This window comes from Dryas octopetala, chromosome 9, assembly GCF_963921425.1.
Source record: "Dryas octopetala chromosome 9, drDryOcto1.1, whole genome shotgun sequence".
NCBI classification, from domain to species: domain Eukaryota; kingdom Viridiplantae; phylum Streptophyta; class Magnoliopsida; order Rosales; family Rosaceae; genus Dryas; species Dryas octopetala.
In genome coordinates, this window is record NC_141374.1 from 12,158,274 (window position 1) to 12,185,574 (window position 27,301).

Here is a 27,301-nt window from a genome sequence, read left to right on the forward strand (position 1 = left end):
CAGGTCCCTGAATATCAAAACAAAGGCCTCTGTCTTATGAAGAAAATCCCAGCTCAGAACTTCAAAAAAAAGAATTCAAATGTGAAAAACCTGAGTTTGTCAAAGCCTAAGCTTGTGCTGGATACCTGAGCTCGTCAAAGCCCAAACTCAAGTAGCATTTTAGATTCGAAAAGCGAAAGTGGTAATGTCAGGATGATGGTGAAATTAATGAGAAAAAAAACTTATATTGGGCCAGATAGGTCCACGTGCTTCAAATATATGAGAAAAATTAAATGAATAAGGATAATATTAGTATTCTAAAATTTGATGGGTATAAACCGTATAATGGTTCACAATATGCTAGTTTTCATTTTTTTTTTTCTAACATTTCTCTCTCTTACTCCTCTTCACTGTAAGAGAACTCACATAAAAGAGAATAAAACGCTCTGTTCTCTCTCTTAAGTTTTGAGAGTCAGTGGCATCTGTTCATTCCCTTAATTTCCAGGGCTTTTTGCTTGAGCATTGCTCAAATCTAGGGTTGTTTGCCTCTTTTTTCTGGGGTTTTTTGCCTCTTCTCTGGGCTTCATGCCTCTTTCCCTTTCCTTTCAGCTTCCCTCCTTTTTCCCTCAAAGCCTCCCCCTCTCTGTAACCCTTTTTTCCTCCATCTCCTTCCAGTTGATGCTTCCCTCAAGTCTCTGTTTGAGACTGCTTTCAGGCGCTCGACTTCAGCTAGCGGCTTGGTTCTCCTGGCAGCTTTTCTTCTGTGGTGCTAGGCAGATCAGGTTCGAAGTTTCTCGCTCACGAGACCCTCTTGGTGATGTTGTGGTTGGCAGCTTTAGAGTAGATCTGGTTCAAAGATTTATTTCTAAATTCTATTACACTAACATTTTTTTTTTTTCAAAAATTGAAATTGGTTAGCAATTTTAGAGTAGATGATCAGCAGATGTATCATCCTCATCTGACAAATATCAGAACTAGAGTGATTACTTATACGAATAGCTATCAAGTTGCTGCTTCAGCTCATACCTATCCTCAGAATGATCTCGTTGTGCTTCAATGGCAACAGTGGTAGATGGAAAGAGGTAGCAGGTTCATACTAAAAATTATACAACTACAAGGAGCTACGATTTATACAAAATTTTCCAAGCAAACCTTAGGAACCTTTATCAGGGATCCTCAGAATGTGATTGTCATCCGTGATAGTATGAGTTTGCCAGCTCGGGGAGGAGACGAAACTTTCTCATACCATCAAGGATGACAATCACATTTTGAGAATCCTGATGAAGGTTTCTAAGGTTTGCCTGGAAAATTATGTATAAATTGTACCTCCTTGTGGTTAAATAATTTTTAGTATAAACATGCTACCTCTTTCCATCGACCACTGTTGTCATTGAAGCACAACGGGATCATTCTGAGGATATGTATGAGCTAAAACAGCAACTTGATAGCTACTCGTATAAGTAATCAATCAAGTTCTGATATTTGTCAGTTGAGGATGATACATCTGCTGATCATCTACCCTAAGCTAAGCTGCTAACCAACTTCAATTTAAAAAAACAATATTAGTCTAATAGAATTTAAAAATAAATGTTTGATTTTACACACTTAAATCTCTGTCCACAGACTTGTTCACACTAACTACACATGAAACCCAGCTGACCACAGTACAAATTGGTGATGAAGAATTACCGGATCCATGAGAAGTGAGAGAAAATGTCGACAAGAGAGAGATAGTCGCGGAGAGAGTTCCTGCATCAAGTCAGGCAGCTGGTCAAAGAGATGTAGCAATTTCAGGTATACAAAGTCAGAGACATTTTTTTTTTTCATTGCATTCAAAAGAAAGTCAGAGAATTTACAAATCAGTAATTTTCTTCGTCTAGGCTGTTTAGAATTTATCTAAAATTCGTAAAAAAGTAACATTATATCATGTTTTTTTCGTTTTCTTTTTCTTACCCAAAAAAACCAAATAAAAAACAAAAATAAGAGAAAGAGAGATTCAGGTTCAAACTTCTGAGAATGACAAAAAGTTAAAAACCCTAAAGAAGTTGAAATCCCAAATGATAAAACCCTAAACATGAAGAAGATTTAGAAGACAAAAGAGAAGAGACTGAAGGCCTACCTCAGCCAAGTTGAAGAAGCCTGGAGCCGAGGTTAGGAGGTTTGCTTGAACTGTCAATATTGTGGTGCAGAGAAGAAGATTAGCTCTCAGAGAAATTGGAGGAGGGGAACAAAGCTATAGAGAAACTTTTCTTTAGTTCATGAAATATATCAAGAATACAATGTCAAGTTTTAAAAGAGGGAAAAGCCAAGTCTTGGCACGTGAGCCCAACACAGCCCAAGGCTTTCTCGTCTCAGCTTAAGCAGAAAAAGCAGACTGCAGACTTGCAGAGTACAGAAACAAACACATCACTTTCATTCACATGTCCTCTCCCTCAGCCTCAGTCTCATCTCTATCAATTTACTCATTTCTCCTTACTTCAATTAAATACCACAACCACTCACCACCCATTACTTCAATTCTGAATTCTCATCTCTCTCTTTATTTCCCCACCCCAAAACACCACCAAACAACTCACCTGGGTACAAAAGGTAAATTCATTCATTGGTAAAAGAATATTGTTTTATTAGAGGTGATCTGACAAGCTTATGAAGGCTTCATTTGATTCCATAAATTCGTTTTTTTAATTTTCTTCTATTGAATGTAAAATGAAAGGGTAGTCTATTACATCTAAATTATTATAAATCATACCCATCAAATTTTAGAATAGGGTAAGGTTAATTACATATATATGTATATACCTCAACTATACATCACTTATTAACTGGGTATTTCTGGTTCAAAAATTTTCATTCGGGTACCTTAACTTCAATATTTTGTCAACTTAGTATCTCTGTTAGTCTAACCATTAGGAAGACCGTTAAATGCCTACGTGGCGCTGACGTGGCACACGCGGACTCCACTATTAAATATTAACTTAGCATTTAAAAATAGCCACTAAACCAAAATTAATAAAAAACTAATAAACCTTTAAATTAATATAATATATAAAACTTAAATAATTGAATTGAAAAAAAAATAAAAAATAAAAAGAAAAAGGAAGCCCAGAACCCAGCATCACCTCCGCCTCCCCTGCACAGCCAGGGGGAAGAGAGGTTGGGGTTAGGTGGGAGGGGGGTGTGACTGGGTTTGGGGGGGAGGGGCGGGGAAGGTGGAGGGGGTGCAACTGGGTTCGGGGGAGGGGGGTGCGACGGGCCAGGGGGGAGAGAGGTTGGGGTTAGGTGGGAGGGGGGTTGTGACGGGCCAGGGGGGTTGGGTTTGGGGGGGAGGGGCGAGGGAGATGGAGGGGGTGGCCTGGGTTTGCGGGGGAAGGGCGGGGGAGGTGGGGGGTGGCCTGGGTTTGGGGGGGAGGGGCGGGGAAGGTGGAGGGGGGGTGGCCTAGGTGGGGGAAGGGTGGGGGAGGGAGGGTGCTAGGTGGGGGTTGGCTTTTTTTTTTTTTGGTTCAATTTTATATAATTTTAATAGTTTTTTTTATTTTTTTATTAATTTTTGTATATGTGGCTTTTTTTTAAAGACAAGTCAATGTTTAGTGGTGGGTCCGCGTGTGCCACGTCAGCGCCACGTAGGCATTTAACGGTCTTTTTAACGATCAGACTAACGGAGGTACTAAGTTGACGAAATATTGAAGTTGAGGTACCCGAATGAAAGTTTTTGAACCAGAGGTACCCAGTTAATAAGTGATGTATAGTTGAGGTATATAAATGAAAGAGTTAATTACACTTACACCCCCTGAAGTTTATTGTCTTTTTACATACACACCATGAGGTTTCAATAATTACACATACACCCCCTGAAGTTTTAAAACTGTTACATACAACCCCCTATAGTGAGACGAAAATGATGAGAAATTATGCAAAAAAACATGCTAAGGGATTAAATAGCCTAATAAGATTATTCAAGGTGTAAGGTACAACCTGAATACAAATATTTTTTTTTAATTTATTTATTTTTTTTTCTTGTAGGGGGTTATATGCAACAGTTTTAAAACCTTAAGAGGTGTATGTGTAATTATTGAAACTCCAGGGGTTTATGCGAAAAGACGATAAACCTCAGGGGATGTAAGTGTAATTAACTCTTAAATGAAATTAACCCTTTAGAATACTAATATTATCCTTATTTATTTAATTTTTCTCATTAATTTGAAGCACGTGGGCCTGTCTGGCCCAATATAAGTTTTTTCTTTGGTCAAGCCGAATATAAGTTCAACAACTCAAAACAGTCTTCCGATCCAGGTAAATGGGCCGAATGCTATGATGAAATTATACGCATTAACAAAAAGAAAAAAGAACAACAAAAGGCAATGATAGAAATAGAATAACTGGGCAAATCTTATTATTCTTATTCAGAATCGAAATTTTTACATAACAGGGAAGACATAGCTTTTCCCTTATATATTCTGCAGCAAGACATTGCAGAGACAACAATTAATACCCAATTAATTAAATAATTAATTATGACGATTATTCTTGGAGCAACCCTCGATCATAGCAAGAATTCGCATAGCCTTCCACATAACTTGTATCTGCAATGTCAAGCAAGAAAACAATAAGAAATTGTATATATGCACAACCAACATACAAAAATCAGTGTCCAAAATAAGGTTTCCATTAATTTGGAGTAAATTATAAAGAGAATAATTAATTAAGAAGGTAAAATTACATTAATTAATCGCATATACACCAGAAATTCAAGCTGCAAAGGTGGTGGTGGTGATGGAGTGGGAAGCAAAGCTCCCAATCATCTGTGTAAGAGTGTCGCTTGAAGTGAATAATGGGAAGAAACCTTCACTAGGAGTGAAGAGAGGATGGCTGAGTATTTCTTTTGTTGGTTAGCACTTTTTTCGCAGCTTCATCCCGTGCTGGAACTTGAAGTCAGGACTTCATAAGATCGTAAACTGTAAACCCAATTGCCACAGATGGTACAACCTGAAATACACATCCCAAAACATGATTACCTAAAAGAAAGACAAGGGATGTTTATGTGAAAATAAAAAATAAAAAATGACTAGGATTTACAACCTTCAAGTAATTGATGCTAAGTCCTGAAAATAATTGCTTCCATCCTTGCTTTTGAGCAACTGTAACAAGGGTTTCCATTGCTCCTTTTGACCGGACTCTAATCGACGGTGACAGCGATAGTTGGGTGGTGTCGACGGAGATGGGTCTCACCCAGCTCTTCAATGAGCTTCGCTCTACTATGCCATGGAACTCACTTATGGTTTGTACTCTCTCTTCATCTATCTTAATTTTTTTTATTTTTCTATTTTGGTAGTATATTTATCAAAATTGTTTCATTTTAGTGATATTTTTATACTCTGGTTGGTTGCTAAGAAATTGGTGAAAAAGTATATGATGTTTTGGACACTTAGCATAAAAGAAAAGAAGTGTTTGGATCACAAAATATGAAGAAAAAAGATTAAGAATTTCTATGCAAAGCATTGAATATAATGAATTATTTGTTGAATTATAGCTTTATTGAGCCATGCATATGTGTATCAGCTACAGACTATTAGGGTAGCATTTTAGATTCTCCAGCAACAAAACGATGCCTTGCAGCATTTGTAGAAACTAATGATGCATAATTGAGAAGATTCAAGAATGGGGTTTCCAGCAACTGAACCACCTAAAATAATAAGACAAATATAAATTAATAATTAAGCATAACAATTTCTTATAAAGAAACTAGTTGAATGGTTCTTACAGCAATTGGCCCTTCAACTCTCATCAGGGGTCTTTGGAAAAACAACTGAACCTTTGGTGAATCCGCGCCGAAAGAGAGAGAGAGAGAGTTGGAATGGAAGGTCACGCAGAGCTCGTATGTGAGTCAGCTTTGGATTGGCCATGAACCCCGCCCCTCACGTGTCCTTCCTCAGCAAATGAAATTACTTTTTTCTTTATTTGGGAAATTGGGTAATGTGCAGTAGCCAGTAGCTAGCACAAGAATACATTTCTTATATTAAAATTAAACAGTGGTCACCTTCTCAATGAGGGACAAATACTATGGCTTGACTCGTTCGACATCAATCCCAACTTTGCTCTTGATGTAGAGGTCATATTTGCTGCAAAAGATTACATTTATATAAGCACAATATGGTCAGTTTGGTTGACGCAATATCAGATAGAATATATAAACAAATTATGAGAATTGGAAATGGAGCTTACTTGAATATTTTGAGCCATGCACTTCATATTCTCTTCATCCTCCTTGTTCATAAGGTGCTTATATGCCCCTGACCTATGTAAAGCTGCAAGATGATAAAATTGGAATTGTAATATTGTTCACCTTGGCCAGAATATTGTCAAGTCGAGTTTGCATACTTGGAAGGGAATTTGGTGATGGTACTTACGGTAAAATGAGTGATACCGGATGATGAACAATCCAGCCTGAGGCAAAGTTGTTCCATTTTCCTTGGCCACCTGATGTAGGACAAGCAGGACAAGCAGAGCTGGCAGCACAGCCTCCCTTCTAAGAAGTTCGAAACCCCAGGAAGCAGCCAATAAGTGTTCTTTAATGCAAGCTCTGAAGATTTATGTTCTTCTCTTCTGCACCTATTTGTGACTGCTTAGAATTCCCAACCCCATTAAACTCCACTTGCAATTTCCCAAGACAGAAGCCAGATAGTCTTTTAATTCTTTTATGCAGGTTTCCTTTTATCTATGTTGTCATTTCTGTTAGATAGCATCTTCTGAACTGCTATATATTGATGTACTCTTGTTTCAAGAAGTATTATTGAATAGATTTGAAGTAAACTTGTTTCCCAAAACTCTCTGAGTTTCTATCTTTCTTTGTGTTTCAAGGAAGAACCGTCCCTAGCACGATAGCTAGCCCCTCCCAGCTACCTGCTGCGTCACCACCTGCAGATTTTAATATACCAGTTAACCAAATCAGAGTTATGATGAAGAAAATTAAGACTTAGGACTATGTCAGATTGATTTATATTCAAAGATTTATGTTTGAATTGTGTGAAAGACATACCAAGTACATGTAGTCATCATGACCCCATGATATCATGACACTTTCTAGTCCACATCCTTCTGAGTAGGTTCTGTTCTTGGTGTTATAGGAAGGATTGTTGTAATCAGGATTGTCCTTGAAATACTGCAAGAGCATAGAAAACTTGTGTAACTTGTATGATTATAATCACATTTAAGATGTACACAGTCCAAGTAAATACCTTGTGGTGAACAATGGATTCATCAAAAGCACACTCAAGAGGATGTGTGTCTCCTGCCACAGAAAAATTGACATTTCAATTGAAATAGCTCAAAAGTGGAAAAGGGCAATTACAAATCCATAGTGAAAACACAATACTCACCAAAAACAGCTCATTGAGGAAGTCCTCCAAAGCTAGGAAGAGTAAGCACTTTTCCAAGATCTGAAAGCCATGCAAGAAGATTAAGTTGATTAATCACTCTGCCAAGAAAATTGGGTATGGCAAACTCACAGAGACAAATACTATGATGTATGAAAAGCATTAGTTTCAGAATCAAGGATTTTGTTTGGGGAATATACCATGAATAAGAGCAGTCAAGTGCAACCAATCTTCATTGGGATGGTCCTTCCTAATAGCTTCAGCTGTTTGCAACAAGTGCTCAATTTGGGGTTCATCCAAGTCAGGGTCACTGTCATCCACAGCCTCATTGAGGAGTTCACAGCATTCCCATATGCTCATTTCCATTCTATTCAACTTGCTATACTCCTCCCTCATCTTCTTCACCTGCATTTGCAGATTGGAATTCTAAATGTCAGAATCCGAATTTCCTGTGGTTTCATTTATTTCTTTGAATAATATATATCAAGAAGTATGTATGCTTACAAAATCATATGTTTGATGAATGTGGTTCAACCGGTAGAATTCTTCCACAGTTTTCTGCCTCTTAGTTTCTGCATTATAATCCCTTCAACCAATACATTTGCAAATGATCTCAGTTTCTGCATTATGTCTTCAGGTAAACCCAGGTACTAAAATTGTTTTTTTTTTTCTTAAATAAATAAAAACTATGTAATTGGCTAATAATACTTTTTCACGTGCAACCACCCAATCACATGACAACTTGGAGTGGACTGGGCAACCTTAAATTTGTAAAATTAGATTCTCATTCCCCAAGCCAAAGGTAATTTTTCTCTTATAAGAACCAAAGTTAATACATACGAGGATAGAATAGGATTGAGTTATACCCATACATTTAAAATAAGATACTGGAACTTAGTCACTTTTTTTCATTTAGCCCCTATTGAAAACTAGACACTTTACTTTCTTTTATGTTCATGAATCTAACATTTTATGTGTGAAATAAGACACATTGAGTTAAACATATTGTTCATCAAACGTGTGAAAGAGATGGTAATTAAAGAATTATGTCAAATACGTGATAATCAATCGAGACACTCGTATTGGAAAAAAGGTTCATTGATTTTAAATATTAAATTTTAATAGTTTTTCAGTTTAGATATTAAAATTTAATAACATTTTAGATTAGGTACTAGTTGAAAAGTCAACCAAAATAATAAAGTAAAAGGTATTAGAATTCACAAATATTACATTACATGCCATTACAATAAAAAAATAAAAAATAAAATTACATCACAAAAATTATATTAATTTATACTATATTGTATTAAAATCTAAAATAAAAAAATCAATTCAATCACAACTTAACTGTGACTGTCTTGGTAAATTGAAATAGACAACTCTCACCACTATAATAGGTGTTATTTTGAGTAAAAGTATTATTTTGACATCTATTTATACTATATTGTAGTACTAGCCTCTCCGCACTCGCGGCGGCTCTTTCTATTACGCAAACACCAATATTTTGATAAGCGTAATTAGTTAATAGATAATAGATAACTGACCATTAAGTTTAAGCGAAACAATCTCAACCATTCGAACCCGGAGATAATTCAAAAATTGTTCTGTTTTATTATATAGATAATTTCTCTTAAAAAAAAATTCAATTCAGTCACAACTTAACTGTGACTGTCGTTCAGTCACAATTAAAATTTTGTCAAAACTTTATAAATTTTAACTAACACCCATCATATGTGGGTCAAAAGACAAAAATACCAAATGGAAAGGCCCCAATCAAAAGGGCTAACATGTTTGTGACCTAATCTAAAAAACTACATTTAAATTTAGTAGTTCAATTGAAATATTATATGGTTTTCATACTATTCTAAAAAATTATTAAGATTTGGTATTTAATTCTAATTTTCTATTGTAAAAAACCGTAATAAACAAGATAGAAAAAACCTTAGTAACGTACTAAGACATAATTGTCATCCATTTTTTTTCTTTTATAAAAAGAACATTAAAATTCAAACCAACTAATCAAACCCAAAAGAATTCAAATTTAAGAAAAGAAAAATCAAGGTAAAGCATCAAACACACTCATGTACACACACAACATATAAATACATTTCTGCCATTTAAACATTTCCATGATGATCAAACCTATGTCTTGGTTTGTTCAAAATACATAACCTAACTATCGTGTTAGGTATGCACAAAACATACATTTCCATCCACGATCAAACCCATGTCTTGGTTTGTTCAAAATTAATACACCATGTAACCTAACTATCATTTTAGGTATGCACAAAATATACATTTCCATCCATGATCAAACCCATGTCTTGGATTGTTCAAAATAAATACGCCATGTAACCTAACTATCGGTGTTAGGTATATACAAAATGATTCTTAAATGTGGCTGTAAGAAATTGGAGAGCTCATTCAGAAATCAGCAAAAACAGCAAATAGATCACCATGGATGTAGTCATTATCTACCAAACTAACAAAGAAGTAGCTGTTCTGCACCTGCACAAATCATGAACAACATCGTGTCAACATAACAAAACTAAATGCTAGCCAAAAAAATGAGTTAAAAAGTGTCCGCAGGGCTGTGTGATAGCATGCATTTGAACAATCAAACCATATAATTATTATGTAAACAGGCAAAAAGAGACTAGAATGAAGAAATCAAACCTCTTTAAGCAATTCCCTAGATGAGTAGCACTCAGGGTATAAGTCGGCCCATGTTGACCAAATTTCAAATGCCTCATCCTTCCGAACAATAAAATTGCCATGATTCAGAACAGTCCGTTCGATTGTCCCCTCTGGGAAGACTTCCCATGTTACCAAATTCACATCTTCTCGACCTTTATTAGATATCCAACTCTCATTTCTCTTCATGGCATTGTAGGTTAGAGATGGAAGAGTCTTGCATTTGTCAACAAGAGCATCCAACTTCTCCTTGGAACAGAAAAATTCTACATGGGCTCTCTGATAAAAATATCCTCCAGGCAGCCCACCCGATCCTGAAAACAAATCATATGTTACGTACAGTCTAGATAAATATGCAAGATGTTCTCTTAGTAAATTAATTAAATCAGGAGCTTCCATCTCAATCTCTAGACCATTAACATTTTCAAATGGAAATCTTTTTAAATAAGACAATATTTTTGCAGAGCATAAGGTCAGTTTCACATAAATAAATACTATATATGCATGGTACTACTAGTAAAGGTTAAACCACAATATGGGAGCTATCATCACCTTTCCACAATATGGGAGCTATCATCACCTTTCTGAGCTCAATGTTGTGCTACAGTTATAAAAAAGGTAATACATTTTAAACTTCATTTGATCTTCGCAAATGGAAAACGAAAACATATGAATTTTATATTGTACTTCATCAAGTTCAAGTCAGTTTATGGTTCCATCTAGACCTACACTCTTGTAATCACTAAGTGACTTTAGAGATTCATATTAAACTCTTTCTTGATAAGAATTCATGTTAAACTATCGATGATAAAAATCAAATAAACTGTCATAAAGCCTCACTCACACACACACTTGCTACTTACCAAAAGAAGGGGAATCAGTTCTTTCCCCATTCACTGCTGGTTGGATGTTGATGGTAAGGAAGCCCTTTGCATTGATTCTCCCTAGCAGTGTTCTTCCGATCGTCCACTCCGGCTGAAGCACATAGGGTCCTGACCAAGGACTGCTTCTCAATTTTCCAAGCCCAAATCTCTTAAATTTCTGATACATATAGCAATTATAATATGTCATTTTATATATATATATATATAATTGTTGGCAATGACGAAGACCAAATAAACTGAGATGCATGGAAATTTCACCTGATAAATATCTTCAACACTACTCAATGACAAAACCCATTCTTCAGAAAGTTTGATAGGAGGTTCAGGTGGGGACAGGCACTGTTGAGAAATATAAGACTTAAGTCATACATACCCAACTCTAGTGCAAAGGAAAAAAATAAATAAAATAAGGACATGTGCTATTTTAGCCAAGTGGGAGTTAAGAACTTCAATCTAACAAAACTAAATTGGATTATGGTTAAAAGTAATTGTTTCTTTGAAAGAACATTATTGGAAGGTTTAATTATTAAATTGTTTTGAAATTTTGAAAAATTATGAAAATTTATTCACCCAAATCCATGACGAAATTGAAAGCAACAAGACCAAAGGTATGTGATTATATGTACCTGATAATCAGAAGAGTCAGAATCTTCAGATGAACATTCCTGACGCCCTCTCACTACTAAAAAACAGTTCATCTAAAACGGACAATGTCCGTGGTAGATTTAAATTAACCACGGACGGGCCGCCCGTTATGTATTGGGATGTGGTAGATTAGCGCGGTCATCTACCACGGACAATATCCGTGGTTGAACGTAACATTGACCACAGACACTGCACGTGGTAGATTAATTACCATATACAACCACGGACACTACATGTGGTAGATTACTACATATATCACGGTTAATGGCCGTGGTAGATTATCTTCATCAACTACGGCCAATGCCCGTGAAGAAAGTCAAATAAACATTAAAAAAAATAAAATCTTTTAAATAATTTTTTTAAATTTCATTTATCATAATAAACTATATAAGGGCAAAATAAATATATAAACACTTATCAAAATTACACATTCATTAGAATATATAATTGCAATGATAAATTCATTAAGAAAATTAGTCAAGTATTACAAGATACCAAACTACTAAAACTAAAATTATACTAAATGTCTAGAGAAGAGTTTCTAAAATTAATGTCCAAAGAGTCATATAAAATAACCAAGCTACAAATCACCTACAATGTATGACTCGAACAGTGAAGGACTTATCACTTGAAGGCTTCACTTTCCTTGAGGCGTTGTCCTTGTCGATAAGCAAATGAAGAGTAACCAGTAATTGGATCAAAGAAAATTTACTTGATGGTGAAAGCTGCAAAATCTGGTGTAGTAGGCATTGCTCATTGCTGATATGGCAATGCCACCAGTAGCTACTTTGTTTAAATGATGGGTCCTGCAAAAACCACACACTGCTTAAAAGTTTAGTTGAAGTAATTTCCTCAAATGGATATTTTGTCTACCTTTAATATAAAAACATTGAGGTATTGGTTCACAAAATTAACCTACAACATTTATCAGAAACAATGCAAATAGCTTTAGGCCACATATAACCAATAAACCCAAATTGAACTAAACAATGAACTCATAGATTTATGTCACCGTTAAATAACTTTTTATGGTGGAGGTAAGGTTCATAAGGACACCTTCATTTAGGCATTTAGCTCTGTTCCAGGAAAATGGGAAGCATATATTTCATAGATATCTTAACAATGATCATCACTCCAGTAATATAATACCACTTTAGTAATCAACCCACTAGCAAATTAAAGAGTATACAAAAGGTATACAAAAGGTATATATCATGAAACTAAAATATTTGGCAGGGCAATTGATGATTTAAAGCAACATAATGCAAATGTCAAACTTGATGGCGTTAGCAAAAATGAGAGAGAGCAATATGACCAAGCTAACTTACGTAAAACAAGTGTTCATCCAGTCATCTCATTTCTGAAATGCAGTAAAAAGATCAACAACCTTGACACCCATTTCCTGGCACAGCTTTATACAAGCTTCTGAATACTGTTGGCATAACTCATTCATTCTTACTAGCTCACTGAATGAGCTTCATCGTCAATATTATCACAAATTGCAGCAAAACATATTTCTCTAACCAATAAACCCAAGTTCATGCCATCTGAAACAAAATACATAAACCAATTCGCATAGAGTAGTGTTATAGAATTATTATTATTATTATTATTATTATTATTATTATTATTATTATTATTATTATTAGCTTCGTACAGATGAACTAGGACCCAAAAAAGACTAGACACAGAACATAAGCAGCAGCATACATATAGCTATTGCAGCAAATGAACAACAAAGGGAATGATTAAGTTGTGAACAACCTATGCTATTAATATTATGCCAAGCATCTCAAAGTTACGCTCTCAAATCTCAACCCCTAGAAAGAAGCAAAATACCATCTGAGAAAATATATAAACTCCAGTTCATGCCATTGTCAGCAAAACACATTTCTCTAACCAATACTCTACTCATTAAAAACAATATTGATCACCATTAAAAATCCAAACCAACTTCAGACCCAAATAAAATAAAATAAAGTGAAGAAAAATCACCACTTTCATGTTGCACATCTGAAATCATTCAGCTCAAGCTGATAAGGAAACATAACAAACAAGAAGGCTTTTTCATTTGATCAGGCTGCATCTTAGCAACAAAGCACCAAACACTTTAAAGCAATAATCCAACAAGTGCGTCTAACCTTGAGCTCAAACTCAAACCCATCTCAATAAAAACAGCAAAAAGCTAATCCAAATATCACTCAAATTCAAATACCCATAAGCTTAAATATGCTCAATATCACCTACCAATGATTAAAAACCAATACAAGACAAGTCTGAAGCCCAATTGCAATCTGAAATCTGTGAGATGAAACAAAAGTGTTTCCAAAATATGTTCATAGCAAAACAAGAAAAACATTAACATATGTTCATCAATTTGGAGCAGATGCTCATCATCCACAAGATATCCAATAATCAAATTAAATTCACCAAAAGTCCCAAACAGTGGCTGCGTGTCCGTGGGTTCAAAACAGGGCTTCTGTTTTCTTTCAACGTACAACAGCTCAATCCAATTACAGAATCACGTAGAGAATGAAGAGAGGATTAAAATGGATACCTGAATCGACGGAAACCGGAGTGGTCTCGTCGCCGTGATCGGCGGTCAGAGGGAAGAGAGAGAGAGGCGGAGGAGAACCAGAGTGGTCTCGTCGCCGTTGGCCGCCGGACGACAGTGAAATCGCCGGGAAAAGAGATCGGCGAGAGAGGAGAGAAATCGTAGGTTCGGGGGGGCTGGGTAAAAAGAAAATGAAAATAAAAATCTGAATTTAAAAAAAGAACTTTAAGGGTTACATATGCTAGCAGGCGGGATTTAGAAAATTTTGAACAAAAAACAAAAATTATTTTTACCACATGTTATTCCCGTGGTCAAATATTAAAAGGCGCTGTGGTTATTAAAAATATTAACCACGTACGTATTCCGTGCTGGATTACAAAAAGGCGCTGTGGTTATTAAAATTGTTAACCACGCTCATTTTTCGTGGTGAATTTTATTATAGACCATGGTCATTAAATGTCCGTGGTAAATTAGCTTATTATAACCACGGACCCATCATTGACCGTGATAAAATAACTTTATTTATAACAGGCTTATATTGATCGTGGTAGATATATATTTTCTACCACAAACTTTTTTGGACCGTGGTAAAATGGATGTGGTAGATAATCTATTTTCTAGTAGTGTCTCTTATGAGGCTCAAAATCCTCAGATGAAGAACACCCTCTCTTGACACTATGAGCCTCAGATGAAAAAGAATCAGAATCTTTAGATAACAGAGGCTCAGAATCCTGGAAGATCTGATGATAACAATGCCGATGATGATGATGTGGTGGGATTGTCAACTCTCTCTCCCAAATACCATCATCCTTGTTCACACACTGAAGTACGGCGAAAGCTGAAGACAACCTATCAGAATGTTCAATGTCATCTGAGTCACACAGCTCCAAATGATAAGATTGTGCAGCCTTGAGACATATAGAGAGGACTGGAGTGCCAGCAAGGTTGTGCGAGATGATAACTTCAAACACGGCTACATTTGTCTCATATGTATCATTTTCAGTATCCATGGCAGTATGCACTAACCACATATGGTCACTATCATATATACCCATAAAACATTTATCTAGAGATAAAAATGGGCAGAATAGCTGCTCAAGTTCTTGCAGGACCATATACTCATTCTCAGGCATTCCATTTGAATCCAACCGACAAGCAATAACTCGTCCAGGGAATTCCACCGCAATAAAGAAACCCTTCACCTCTGCAAAAGCTACCAAGTTCCGATGCCGGTGGTGGACCCATTTCTCAAGCCGCGTATCATACATCTTAAGACATCCACGAAAGCCACTAGAACCAACAAGAAGCTTGTGTCCCCAAGCAGAGTGACTCGACACATACGGCTTCAAATAACGCCAGTTATCTGGACAGCGGAGGTGGGGGGGGTAACGAAGACTTTCCCATGCATTTTTTGAGGCCTCGACATTTCAATTGAAATAGCTCAAAAGGGGAAAAGGGCAATTACAAATCCATAGTGAAAACATAATACTCACCAACAACAGCCCATTGAGGAAGTCCTCCAAAGCTAGGAAGAGTAAGCACTTTTCCAAGATCTGAAAGCCATGCAAGATTAAGTTGATTAATCACACTGCCAAGAAAATTGGGTATGGCAAACTCACAGAGACAAATACTATGATGTATGAAGAGCGTTAGTTTCAGAATCAAGGAATTTGATGTGGGAATATACCATGAATAAGAGCAGTCAAGTGCAACCAATCTTCATTGGGATAGTCCTTCCTAATAGCTTCAGCTGTTTGCAACAAGTGCTCAATTTGGGGTTCAACCAAATTAGGGTCACTGTCATCCACAACCTCATTGAAGGAGTTCACAGCATTCCCATATGCTCATTTCCACTCTATTCAACTTGCTATACTCCTCCCTCACTTTTTTTTTGTTTAGCCCCTATTGAAAACTAGTCACTTTATTTTCTTTTATGTTCATGAATCTAACATTTTATGTGTGAAATAAGACGCATTGAGTTAAACATATTCTTCATCAAACAAGACAGAGATGGTAATTAAAGAATTATGTCAAATTCGTGATAATCAATCGAGACACTGGCATTGGAAAAAACCATAGTAACCAAGACAGAAAAAACCTCAGTAACTCAGACATAATTGTCATCCATTTTTTTTCTTTTATAAAAAGAACATTAAAATTCAAACCAACTAGTCAAACCCAAAAGAAATCAGATTTAAGAAAAAAAAAAATCAAGGTAAAGCATCAAACACACTCATGTACACACAACATATAAATACAGTTGTGCCATTTAAACATTTCCATGATGATCAAACCTATGTCTTGGTTTGTTCAAAATACATAACCTATCTATGGTGTTAGGTATGCACAAAACATACATTTCCATCCACGATCAAACCCATGTCTTGGTTTGTTCAAAATTAATACAGCATGTAACCTAACTATCGTTTTAGGTATGCACAAAATAGACATTTCCATCCATGATCAAACTCATGTCTTGGATTGTTCAAAATAAATACGCCATGTAACCTAACTATCGGTGTTAGGTATATACAAAATGATTCTTAAATGTGGCTGTAAGAAATTGAAGAGCTCATTCAGAAATCAGCAAAAACAGCAAATAGATCACCGTGGATGTAGTCATTATCTACCAAACTGACAAAGAAGTATCCGTTCTGCACCTGCACAAATCATGAACAAGATCGTGTCAACATAACAAAACTAAATGCTAGCCAAAAAAAATGAGTTAAAAAGTGCCCGCAGGGCTGTGTGATAAGCATGCATTTGAACAATCAAACCATAATTATTATGTAGAAAGGCAAGAAGAGACTAGAATGAAGAAATCAAACCTTTTCAAGCAATTCCCTAGATGAGTAGCACTCAAGGTATAAGCCGGCCCATGTTGACCAAATTTCAAATGCCTCATCCTTCCGAACAATAAAATTGTCATGATTCAGAACAGTCCGTTCGATTGTCCCCTCTGGAAAGACTTCCCATGTTACCAAATTCACATCTTCTCGACCTTTATTAGATATCCAACTCCCATCTCTCTTCATGGCATTGTAGGTTAGAGATGGAAGAGCCTTGCATTTGTCAACAAGAGCATCCAACTTCTCCTTGGAACAGAAAAATTCTACACAGGCTCTCTGATAAAAATATCCTCCAGGCAGCCCACCCGATCCTGAAAACAAATCATATGTTACGTACAGTCTAGATAAATATGCAAAGTTTCTAGATTTGGTAAGGGGAGGGAGACAGGAAGGGAAGTACTCTTAAGCAAGATGTTCTCTTAGTAAATTAATTACATCAGGAGCTTCCATCTCAATCTCTAGACCTTTAACATTTTCAAATGGATATCTTTTTAAATAAGACAAACTTTTTGCAGAGCATAAGGTCAGTTTCACAGAAATAAATACTATGCATGGTACTACTAGTAAAGGTTAAACCACAATATGGGAGCTATCATCACCTTTCTGAACTCAATGTTGTGCTATAGTTATCAAAAAGGTAATACATTTTAAACTTAATTTGATCTTCGCAAATGGAAAACGAAAACATATCAAATTTATATTGTACTTCATCAAGTTCAAGTCAGTTTATGGTTCCATCGAGACCTACACTCTTTTAATCATTAAGTGACTTCAGTGATTCATATTAAAGTCTTTCTTGATACGAATTCATGTTAAACTATCGATGATAAAAATCAAATAAACTCTCATAAAGCCCCGCTCACACACACACTTGCTACATACCAAAAGAAGGGGAATCAGTTCTTTGCCCATTCACTGCTGGTTGGATGTTGATGATAAGGAAGCCCTTTGCATTGATTCTCCCGAGCAGTGTTCTTTCAATCCTCCACTCCGACTGAAGCACAAAGAGTCCTGACCAAGGACTGCTTCTCAATTTTCCAAGCCAAAATCTCTTAAATTTCTGATACATTGCAATTCCAATATGTCAATTTATATATATATATATATATATATATACATAATTTGTTGGCAATGACGAAGAAAAAATAAAATGAGATGGAAATTTCACCTGATAAATATCTTCAACACTACTCAATGACAAAACCCATTCTTTAGAAAGCTTGATAGGAGGTTCAGGTGGGGACATGCACTGCTGAGAAATATAAGACTTAAGTCATACATACCCAACTCTAGTGCAAAGGAAAACAAAATAAAACAAGGACATGTGCTATTTCAGCCAAATGGGAGTTAAGAACTTCAATCTAACAAAAATAAATTGGATTATGGTTAAAAGTAACTGTTTCTTTGAGAGAACATTATTGGAAGGTTTAACTATTAAACTGTTTTGAAAATTTGAAAATTTATCCGCCCAAGTTCATGACGAAATTGAAAGCAACAAGACTAAAGTTCTGTGATTATATGTACCTGATAATCAAAAGAGTCAGAATCTTCAGATGAAGATTCCTGACGCGCTCTCTTGACATTATGAGGCTCAGAATCCTCAGATGAAGAACGCCCTCTCTTATCAGGCTCAGAATCCTCAGATGAAGAATGCCCTCTCTTATGAGGCTCAGAATCCTCAGATGAAGAACGCCATCTCTTGACACTATGAGCCTCAGATGAAAGAGGCTCAAAATCCTGGAGTTTCTGAGGATAACAATGCTGATGATGATGCTGTGGTGGGATTGTCAACTCTCTCTCCCAAATCCCATCATCCTTGTTCACATGCTGAAGTACGGCGAAAGCCGAAGACAACCTATCAGAATGATCAATGTCATCTGAGTCACGCACAGCCAAATGATAGGATTGTGAAGCCTTGAGACATGCAAAGGGGATTGTACTGCCAGCAAGGTCGTAGGAGAGGATAACTTCAAATACGGCTACATGTGTCTCATAGCTATCATTTTCAGTATCCATAGCAGTATGCACTAACCACAAATGGTCGCGATCGTATATACCCATAAAACATTTATCTAGCCATAAAAATGGGCAGAATAGCTGCTCAAGTTCCCGCAGGACCATATACTCCTTCCCCGGCATTCCATTTGAATCCAACCGACAAGCAATAACTCGTCCAGGGAATTCCACTGCAATAAAGAAACCCTTCACCTCTGCAAAAGCTACCAAGTTCCGATACCGGTGGTGGACCCATTTCTCAAGCCGCGTATCATACATCTTAAGACATCCATGCAAGCCACTAGAACCAACAAGAAGCTTGTGTCCCCAAGCAGAGTGACTCGACACATACGGCTTCAAATAACGCCAGTTATCTGGACAGCGGAGGTGTGGGGGGTAACGAAGACTTTCCCATGCATTTTTTGAGGGATCAAAAACCTTAAAAAATAATTCTGGTAGTCTTCCATCTCCATATGTTTCTGACCCCCGGTGGGGTTTTGGTGGTGTTTCCAGAACATATATTTTATTCTCAAGAGTTTCAATGATAGGAGAACCCACAAATTTTCTGTGATTAAGAAGCCCGGCAATGCTGGAAACTGGATCATCCGGGTGAGGGCGGCAGATTCGCGGACAATCACTACCCCTTGCCACTGAGTCAATGTAATAAACATCCGATCGCTGGCCCACCAGAAAAACTTGGGAATTCACCGTGATAGGACTCAACCCTGCAGGGAGTTGCACCCTTTTCTCCACATAGATTGGACACGACCATTTACACATATCTGTCAGACATAGGCGGAAACATCCACCGTCCACCATCATCAAGTACAAAAACATATCTTTTTCCATCGAGTTCAACGCACTATAACACCAAAAGCAAGTAGGAAAAGTCCTGAAAACAGAACAATCACACAAAAAGAAACTCAAAACAGTAAGAATCAAAGAAAATTCTACAAGTTACTCGGATATATCAAAAGAAGAAAACATTATATCCAAGACAAAACTAAACGAATAACAAAAAACATGTAATCTAAAACAACTAAACCAACATCAATTCGAAAACTCTAAAACCTTGAATCGCAAAAACAAAATCAAAATTCAGAAAACCAAAAAATCACAGCATCGCAAAACAAAAACCCAAGAACAGAAGAAGGACGAAAAAAATGAGCATGAAGAAGAACAGAATATGTACCACAAATACTTCAATCCAAATCGAAACCCAGCAACAATCTGAAATAAAAACGATGTTCAAGTAGCGCAGCGGCAGAGAGAAGAGGCCGCAACCCAGGCTTACGTTTATAATCTATATCTATATGACTATATGAATATAAATAAGGGAAAAGATTGTGTCCGGCAAAGGCTGCAATAAGAGTTTTTTGTAATCTGACGTGGCCGAATTTATTTTGTGCACATCATTATTTATTTATTATATTAGATTAATATTATATTTGTTAGACTTAATTATAATTTAGTACCTCAACTTAATTATGATTTTCAAGTTCATACCTCAAGTTCAAAAATTTAAAAATGCATACCCCAACATTTATTTTATATCAAATTTATACCTCTATTAGATTCTCTATTAATAAAAACGTCATATGCTGACGTGACAAATGTATTTTCGTCTTTCACTACATATAAAAAAAATTTAAATTTTTTTGAATCATAAAAAAAAAATTATTTTCATCTTCCTTAAAAAAAAAAAATTTATTCTTCCACCTTTATCTCCCCCACCCGAGCACCTCCCAGCCCAGCCCCTCTCCTTCCCCGCCCCTCCACTCCCCACCCCCGCCCCCACCCCTCCTTACCCAAGCCAGACCCATGCTCTCCCCCTTACTTAGCCCCACCCCGCCCCGTCGTCTTACGTCAACATCAACGGCAACAAGGAAAGCTGTAGGTTCTCGTTCTCGAACTCCGAATCGTCGGTCATGGCTAGCGTGGACATGAGCGGGTTCGTCATTGGGACGTCGACTCAATATCAGGTACTGGGCTTCAATTTGGATGAGATGGGTTAGACTTGGACTTTGACTTGCAGAAGTGGGCCGAGGCAGCGGTAGAGGAGGATGAGAGTGGATTTTGCGACGGCGCGTATGGTATGAGCAAGGATTAAGGGGCGCATGGTGGTGGTGATAGGGTGGATTTGGATTTGGATTTGGATTTAGGCTGGGATGATGATGAGCTGGCCAGGTTTTTGGGGGAAGACCTCCCTTGAAATCGATCAGTCTCGATCTCTTGTCTCAACGTGAACAAAACTTTTTTGGGTATTAAAGTTTGGGTTCAAAGTTTTGGTTTGTTTGAGAAATTAAGGGGTTGAGTGAGTAAGGTTTTATGGGTCAATGGTGGCATAGTGGCCTGAATGCTTATGGGTAGGTGGGTGAGGTTGCTACTTGTTGTCTACAGATCGAGGGGGTGGGGGCAGGGAGGGGCTGGGTTGGGGGTTGCTCGGGTGGGGAAGGGAAAGGAGGAAGAACAATTTTTTCTATTTAAGGAAGATGTAAAGAGTTTTAACTTTTTAAAATATTAAATTTCTTTTTACATGTGGTGAAAAGATGAAAATACATTCGCCATGTCAGCAGATAGCATTCTCATTGACAAAAAACTTAATGGAGGTATGAATTTGACACAAAATGAAAATTGAGGTATGTATTTTTAAGTTTTTGAACTTGAGATATGAACTTGAAAAACATCTCGATTTCAATAAATGTAATTTCAACTAAATAAAAAAATATGCATTCTCAATTTGTTATCTTCTCCAATCATGATGTGAGGGTGAAAATTGGCAAAGTTCAGTTGCGAAGCCTGCGACGATGCGACCGTGCGAAGCGGCGACAGAGATGAGAGGCGAGAGGCGAGAGAGAGAGAGAGAGAGAGAGAGAGAGAGGGCGGCGCGAGAGACTGTGATTGTGAGGAGGTTTCAAGAGGAATGAGGATGGGTCATTGGGTCACTGCCTCACTGCCTCACTGGGTTTAGATTTGTGTTTTAGGTTTGTGTTTTAAATGTGCCAAGACATCGACAATTTGATTTTCTTGGAGACATGCAGGAAGACTAGAAAATGTAGTATGTACAAAACAATATCTCTATAACTACAAAAGAGATTGTCGTAATGAGATTAAGGGGCAAAATGCTGACATATTGTTTGCACATTTTGAGTTAGAATAAGATAAAAATTCTTCTTTCATTTTCAAAATAGAGTCAGATGATGAAAAAAGGATTACACGATGCTTTTGGGCTGATGCTACTTCTAGATGTTCTTACAAATTTTATGGTAATGTAGTTATCTTTGCTTTAGGTATAACACAAATCGATATGGAATGTTTTTGCACTATTGATGGGGGTTAATAATCATGGACATACAATAATTTTTGCTTGTGCATTATTAAATAACGAGAGCACAGATTCTTTTGTTTGGTTATTCAAGCAATTTTTAAGTGATATGCCAAACAATGCCCCCAAAATGATCATTACTGACCAAGATCCAGCAATCACCAAAACTATTGCTGAAGCACTCCCACAAACATTTCACAGGTTTTGTAGGTGGCACATTTTGAATAAATTTTCTGAGAAGTTAGATACCCTTAAATATACAGATTACTTTCATGTCTTTCAAAATTGCATATGGAATTCAAATAGCAAGGATGAGTTTGAATCAAAATGGGTTGAAGAATAACCGGTGGCTGCATTCAATGTTTGAAATCTGCTTAACATGGGTGTCAGCATATATGAATCATGTTTTCTCAACTGGTATGTCAAGTAGCCAACGAGCAGAAAGTTCACATTCATTTTATAAAAAGTATGTTTCCAAGAATTGTTCATTAGTGGAGTTTATGATTCAGTTTAATAGGGAAATCCTACACCAACACCATGAGAAATTAAGAGCAGATCATGTTGACTTCAATGAGAAACCGAAATTGAAGTTGCCTTACGATATGGAAAAGCAAATGGCTGATGTGTATACACGTTCAAATTTTGGTTATTCCGAGACGAGTTGTGTGAGAGTTTCAATTATAAGTTGGAATTTTTAAGTGATAATGCCACCCACTGCATGTATAAGGTTCAAAAAAAAAATAATGGGAAATCTAAGGTGCGAGAAATTAATTATGAAAAAGCTTGGATTTTGCATCATGCAGTTGCAAACAATTTAAGAGTACGTGATGGAATCCCATGTAGACATATTTTGGCATATTTGATTAAAATCCAAGATGTTGACTTTTTGTCTAATCAATATATTTTAAACAGATGGACTAAATCAGCAAAATTTGAAGTTGTGCTAGATTCTGATGGTGCTGAGATAACAGATAACAAAGCTTTACTTTTGAGGAGGGCTAGATTGCTCCAATATGCTACACATGTGATTAATAAGGTCATGGTAAGTGAAGAGGCAAGCAAAGAATTTATAGATGCTTTAGATACTTTATTTGAGAAAGTTCAACCAATGGTTGGTACTCGTGGTGGAAGTGCAGTAGTGACTTAGAAAAAAAATTGTACTCTTGAACATAGATTTAATGCACCTGCTCCAGTTAGAGCAAAAGGGTGTGGAAAGAGATTAAAGAGAGCAAAAGAGATAGCAAAAAGGAAAGCAACATAAAAAGGTAGGCGTTGTCATGGTTGTGGCAAAATTGGACAGCCACATGACAAAAAAAATTGTCCAAAGCTTCTTAATCGGTAAGAACGTTTTTATTTTATTTTATTTATGAATTGTGCTTTTATTGTCTACTTATTGAATACTAATTTCTATATGTAATTTGTTTTTTGTGCTCATGTAGATCTCCTTCAATTGATAGCAATGTGAATCCAACTTTTACTAATTTGGATGATGACGGTTGTTCATCCACAGGTAATTAATGTCTATGCATATATGGCCATAGCAATTTGCTGTTAAAATTCTTAATTTCTAAATTAAAATAACTTACTTTTTCTCTTCATTCTTTTTTGTAGAATGAACTTTAGGAGGCGGCTTCTTAATCCTCAGCAAATGATATTTTGTTTGGTCCAAACCCATTAGGATGTGCTAGCATCAATCAGCCATTTGTGTTTTGGTTTTTGTATGTAAAGAAAGTTATGTTAGTTTAGACTAGAACCAAATGATATTGTAAAGAAAGTTGTAGCGCCAAGATCATTTGGCGTTAGTTCAGTTAAAACCAATTGGTATGTGATTTTGATTTTGTGATAGATTCATGATTTATAGAGTTGGTATATGAATTTGATTGTATTAAAGTGTGTGCTTTTTAATTTATAGAGTTAGTATGTGATCTTGAATATGTTGCTCAGTAGATTTCATGAATGGATATGTGATTTTGATTTTCTAACAAAAGAGCAATACTTAGTCATGAACATTGGAAAGGAAAAACCGCATTTAAGGAAAAGAACCTCTTTCTGCATTATATGACAACAATTGTATTCAATTCAGGTTCCACGTACATATCACTGTCAAGATTGTACAATTCATATACAAATGAGTAATTGTGCTAATCAGTAACTACAAAAGAGCTTTAGACCACAAGAAAAAACTACAAAAGAGCAAGTGTTGGCTTCTTTGTGCTTGATGGGAATTAAGTAGATATGAGTTTCTCCATTCCAGTGTCCAAATCTGTGACTCCAAATCTATGACTCCAAACTATGTCGGACAGTGAAGATTCGTCAAGAAAGTCTACAAAAACCAACAAAGTAAACCTCCATTTTCCTATAATATCTACAATAAAATTTGCATAAACTAAACAAAGCAAGCCACATCAAAATCAATTCATCCAGACCTCAGAAAATTTAGTCAATTTTTTAAAGAAAGTGAAAAAAATCAAGTTTTCATAACAAAACAAAAATTCATTTAGCAATATCAAATCTCATGCTCTCCAATCTTCTTTTTCTAACTCCATTTTCTCAACAACCAAAGAAGAAACAACCATTCAAGTACCAATAATGAAAACAAGTGTCAGCTTTCCATATAATCGAGTTGAGCCAATCTTACAATACAATACAGAACCAATTAAAATGGATAAACAACATTGCAAGACTATCGATCTGGAGCTTGTCAGTTCCTTTGATGCTCTTCATCAATTACAGAGATGCATGTTACAAAGATGTTGACCAAAAAAAGTGAGATTAAAGAATTACAGAGATGTTGACCCAAAAAAATCACACATCTAAAGCAGCACAATTCTTTTCACACACACATGTAAAATATATAGCAAAACCTTTACTTCATAAAAAAGTGAGATTAAAGAATTACAGAGATGTTGACTAAAAAAAATAGCACATCTAAAGCAGCCCAATTCTTTTCACACTCACATGTACACTATATAGCAAAAACTTTTACTTCATGAAAAAAGTGAGATTAAAGAATCACATAGATGTTGACCAAAAAAAAAAAGAATTACATAGATGTTGACCCAAAAAAAAAAAAAGAATTACAGAGATGAGCCCTAGAGCTTTAAATTAAAGATTGGAAGCCAAAAAAGTGAGAACCCATACCTGAGAGAGGGCGATGATGTGAGAGGTTGCTAAAAAAGCTTCGATTTTTGTGATTGTAACTCAGAAATCCCTAAATATTTAGAAGAATTAAAAACCAATAAATAGTCAAATCGAAAATAATAAATAGAGGTCAGTACCTTTTATGATTCAAGAATATATCTGGGTTCCTTTTACACTGATACGCAGGTATTCGATGCAAGCTGCCATGGAGTTTGAAGGAGATGGAAAAGAGAACATCGTTCTCGCACTCTGGGTATGTCGTATGTGGGTTGCAAAAGGGTGATGGGTTGGTAATGGGTTATTGATAGGGGTGTGATTTGGATTGGAAAATCTGAATCCAGTCGATTTCAATCTGAAAATTTTCAATTTTGGAACGTCTGAATCAAATCCGAAATCCGAAAATGCCAAATTCCAAAAATTCAGAAAAAAATTGGATTGGAATTGGAATGTATCTGTAAATTCCGATCCAATTCAAATTTCGATCCGAAATTTTCCAAAGGCATTCCGATTCGATATTTTCGAAATTATGCCAATTTATTTTGTATTTATATTAATATTATATTATTTATTTAGTTTTTTACTGTATGTTTCATTAATTTGTTATTTGTTTCAAACATACACATACATATATATTTAAAAAAAATAACTAATACCTATTAATATAAATATATGTATATTATAAATAATGTGTATCATAATAACATAAATGCTAACAAAAACACCCACATTTTTTGTAAGTGTAATTACTAATTTTTTTTGTTTGTTTTTAACTTTTTACTAATAACAAAAAGTAACGTGAAGATTCCGATTTTTTATCTGAAAATTTTGAATTTTTATCCGAAAGTTCCAAAAATGTGATATTCCGAAAAAATCTGAAAATTTTGAGAAATCTGAAAAATTCCAAATTAGAATGAGATGTTATTCCAAATTAGAATGAGATGTTGAAATTCTAATTTTTTGGAATGGAAATTGGAATAGAAATTTCATTCCCAAATTTTTTGAATTGGAATTAGAATACCCTATTTCCGATCAACACACCCCTAATTATTGATGACCTGTTTCTGTTTCGGGTATTCTAAGTGATAGATGCTCTTTTAGTTTTAAAACCGTTAGATCTATTTAAAATTCATCCAACGCCCAAGACTGCGTGTTCGCAAGTTTTGAAAAGGTGCGGGCTTCCTTACCTGAAGCGCACGGTGTGTATATATATATATATATATATATTTTTTTTTTTTTTTTTGTATGATAGTTTTTGCTAATAAATGGTTGAAGAATCAATCCAGTCCAAAAATATATATATATCTAAGTATAGAGATAAAACAAGAGTACGGTCTAAAACATAGGTGATCTCTTCACAAAGAAAATTTATATAGTTGATACTATATTCATAGACCCATTAGAGTAATTGAAATCCCCTACCTTTACCGGTAAGTGCTTCAATTACAAGAAACAAATAATTAAAAGTAACCCAACTTTCTACTCATAAAAAGATAAAGACAAAAGCTGAGGTAAGAACTAAATTAATCTTTGGTTTCAAATTACAGAAGAATGTTAATCTTTATACTGTATGTGAGAAAGAGATCTGCAGTGAGGAAGGGGGACAGAACGTGAGAACTGAGAAATGAAGACTTTGATTTGAGGGAGGAGAGAATGTGAAAAGGATTGGTTTTTGGAGAGTTTTTGATTTAAGGGCATTTGAGTCTTTTTCTTCTCAATTTGGGTTAGATTTCTAAGAGTTTGAAAAAGTAGGTTAAATGTCTTCTCTTAGTTAAAAAAGAAGAGGTTATTTTTCTAAATTTCTCATAAAGAGAGTGAGTAAAGAAACAAAAACATAGGGGTCCTTGTGATCTCTTCCGAATAGTTTT

The 27,301-nt window shown here is 35.8% G+C and overlaps 2 protein-coding genes, 2 long non-coding RNA genes and 1 pseudogene across 5 annotated transcripts; all 5 read right to left on the bottom strand.

Moving 5' to 3' along the window:
• Nucleotides 1-5,545: 5,545 nt before the first annotated feature.
• LOC147274165 (inositol oxygenase 4-like) lies at nucleotides 5,546-9,700 on the bottom strand (annotated as a pseudogene).
• Nucleotides 9,701-9,773: 73 nt separating this feature from the next.
• On the bottom strand, nucleotides 9,774-11,625 carry LOC147274166 (methylenetetrahydrofolate reductase (NADH) 2-like). Its single transcript, XM_086228312.1, has 5 exons — nucleotides 11,554-11,625; nucleotides 11,186-11,266; nucleotides 10,907-11,084; nucleotides 10,026-10,357; nucleotides 9,774-9,857 (listed from the first exon to the last, which is right to left on the bottom strand). Exons 1-5 carry the CDS (start codon nucleotides 11,623-11,625, stop codon nucleotides 9,774-9,776), a joined length of 747 nt encoding a protein of 248 aa, XP_086084438.1.
• A 617-nt stretch (nucleotides 11,626-12,242) lies between these two features.
• LOC147274167 (uncharacterized) lies at nucleotides 12,243-14,190 on the bottom strand. Its single transcript, XR_015124156.1, has 3 exons — nucleotides 14,130-14,190; nucleotides 12,901-13,119; nucleotides 12,243-12,378 (listed from the first exon to the last, which is right to left on the bottom strand). It is a non-coding gene; the product is annotated as an uncharacterized LOC147274167 (long non-coding RNA).
• A 2,173-nt stretch (nucleotides 14,191-16,363) lies between these two features.
• On the bottom strand, nucleotides 16,364-20,263 carry LOC147274168 (uncharacterized). 2 transcript variants are annotated; one of them, XM_086256543.1, is made up of 6 exons: nucleotides 20,163-20,263; nucleotides 18,500-19,862; nucleotides 18,144-18,224; nucleotides 17,858-18,035; nucleotides 16,955-17,286; nucleotides 16,364-16,786 (listed from the first exon to the last, which is right to left on the bottom strand). In XM_086256543.1, exons 2-6 carry the CDS (start codon nucleotides 19,817-19,819, stop codon nucleotides 16,703-16,705), a joined length of 1,995 nt encoding a protein of 664 aa, XP_086112669.1. In that variant the 5' UTR covers nucleotides 19,820-19,862; nucleotides 20,163-20,263; the 3' UTR covers nucleotides 16,364-16,702. The 2 variants fall into 2 exon arrangements, with proteins under 2 accessions (XP_086112669.1, XP_086112668.1); XM_086256542.1 differs by having other exon boundaries at nucleotides 18,144-18,227.
• Nucleotides 20,264-24,348: 4,085 nt separating this feature from the next.
• LOC147274169 (uncharacterized) lies at nucleotides 24,349-25,741 on the bottom strand. The gene is made up of 3 exons (XR_015119729.1): nucleotides 25,574-25,741; nucleotides 25,437-25,506; nucleotides 24,349-24,618 (listed from the first exon to the last, which is right to left on the bottom strand). It is a non-coding gene; the product is annotated as an uncharacterized LOC147274169 (long non-coding RNA).
• Nucleotides 25,742-27,301: the final 1,560 nt, after the last annotated feature.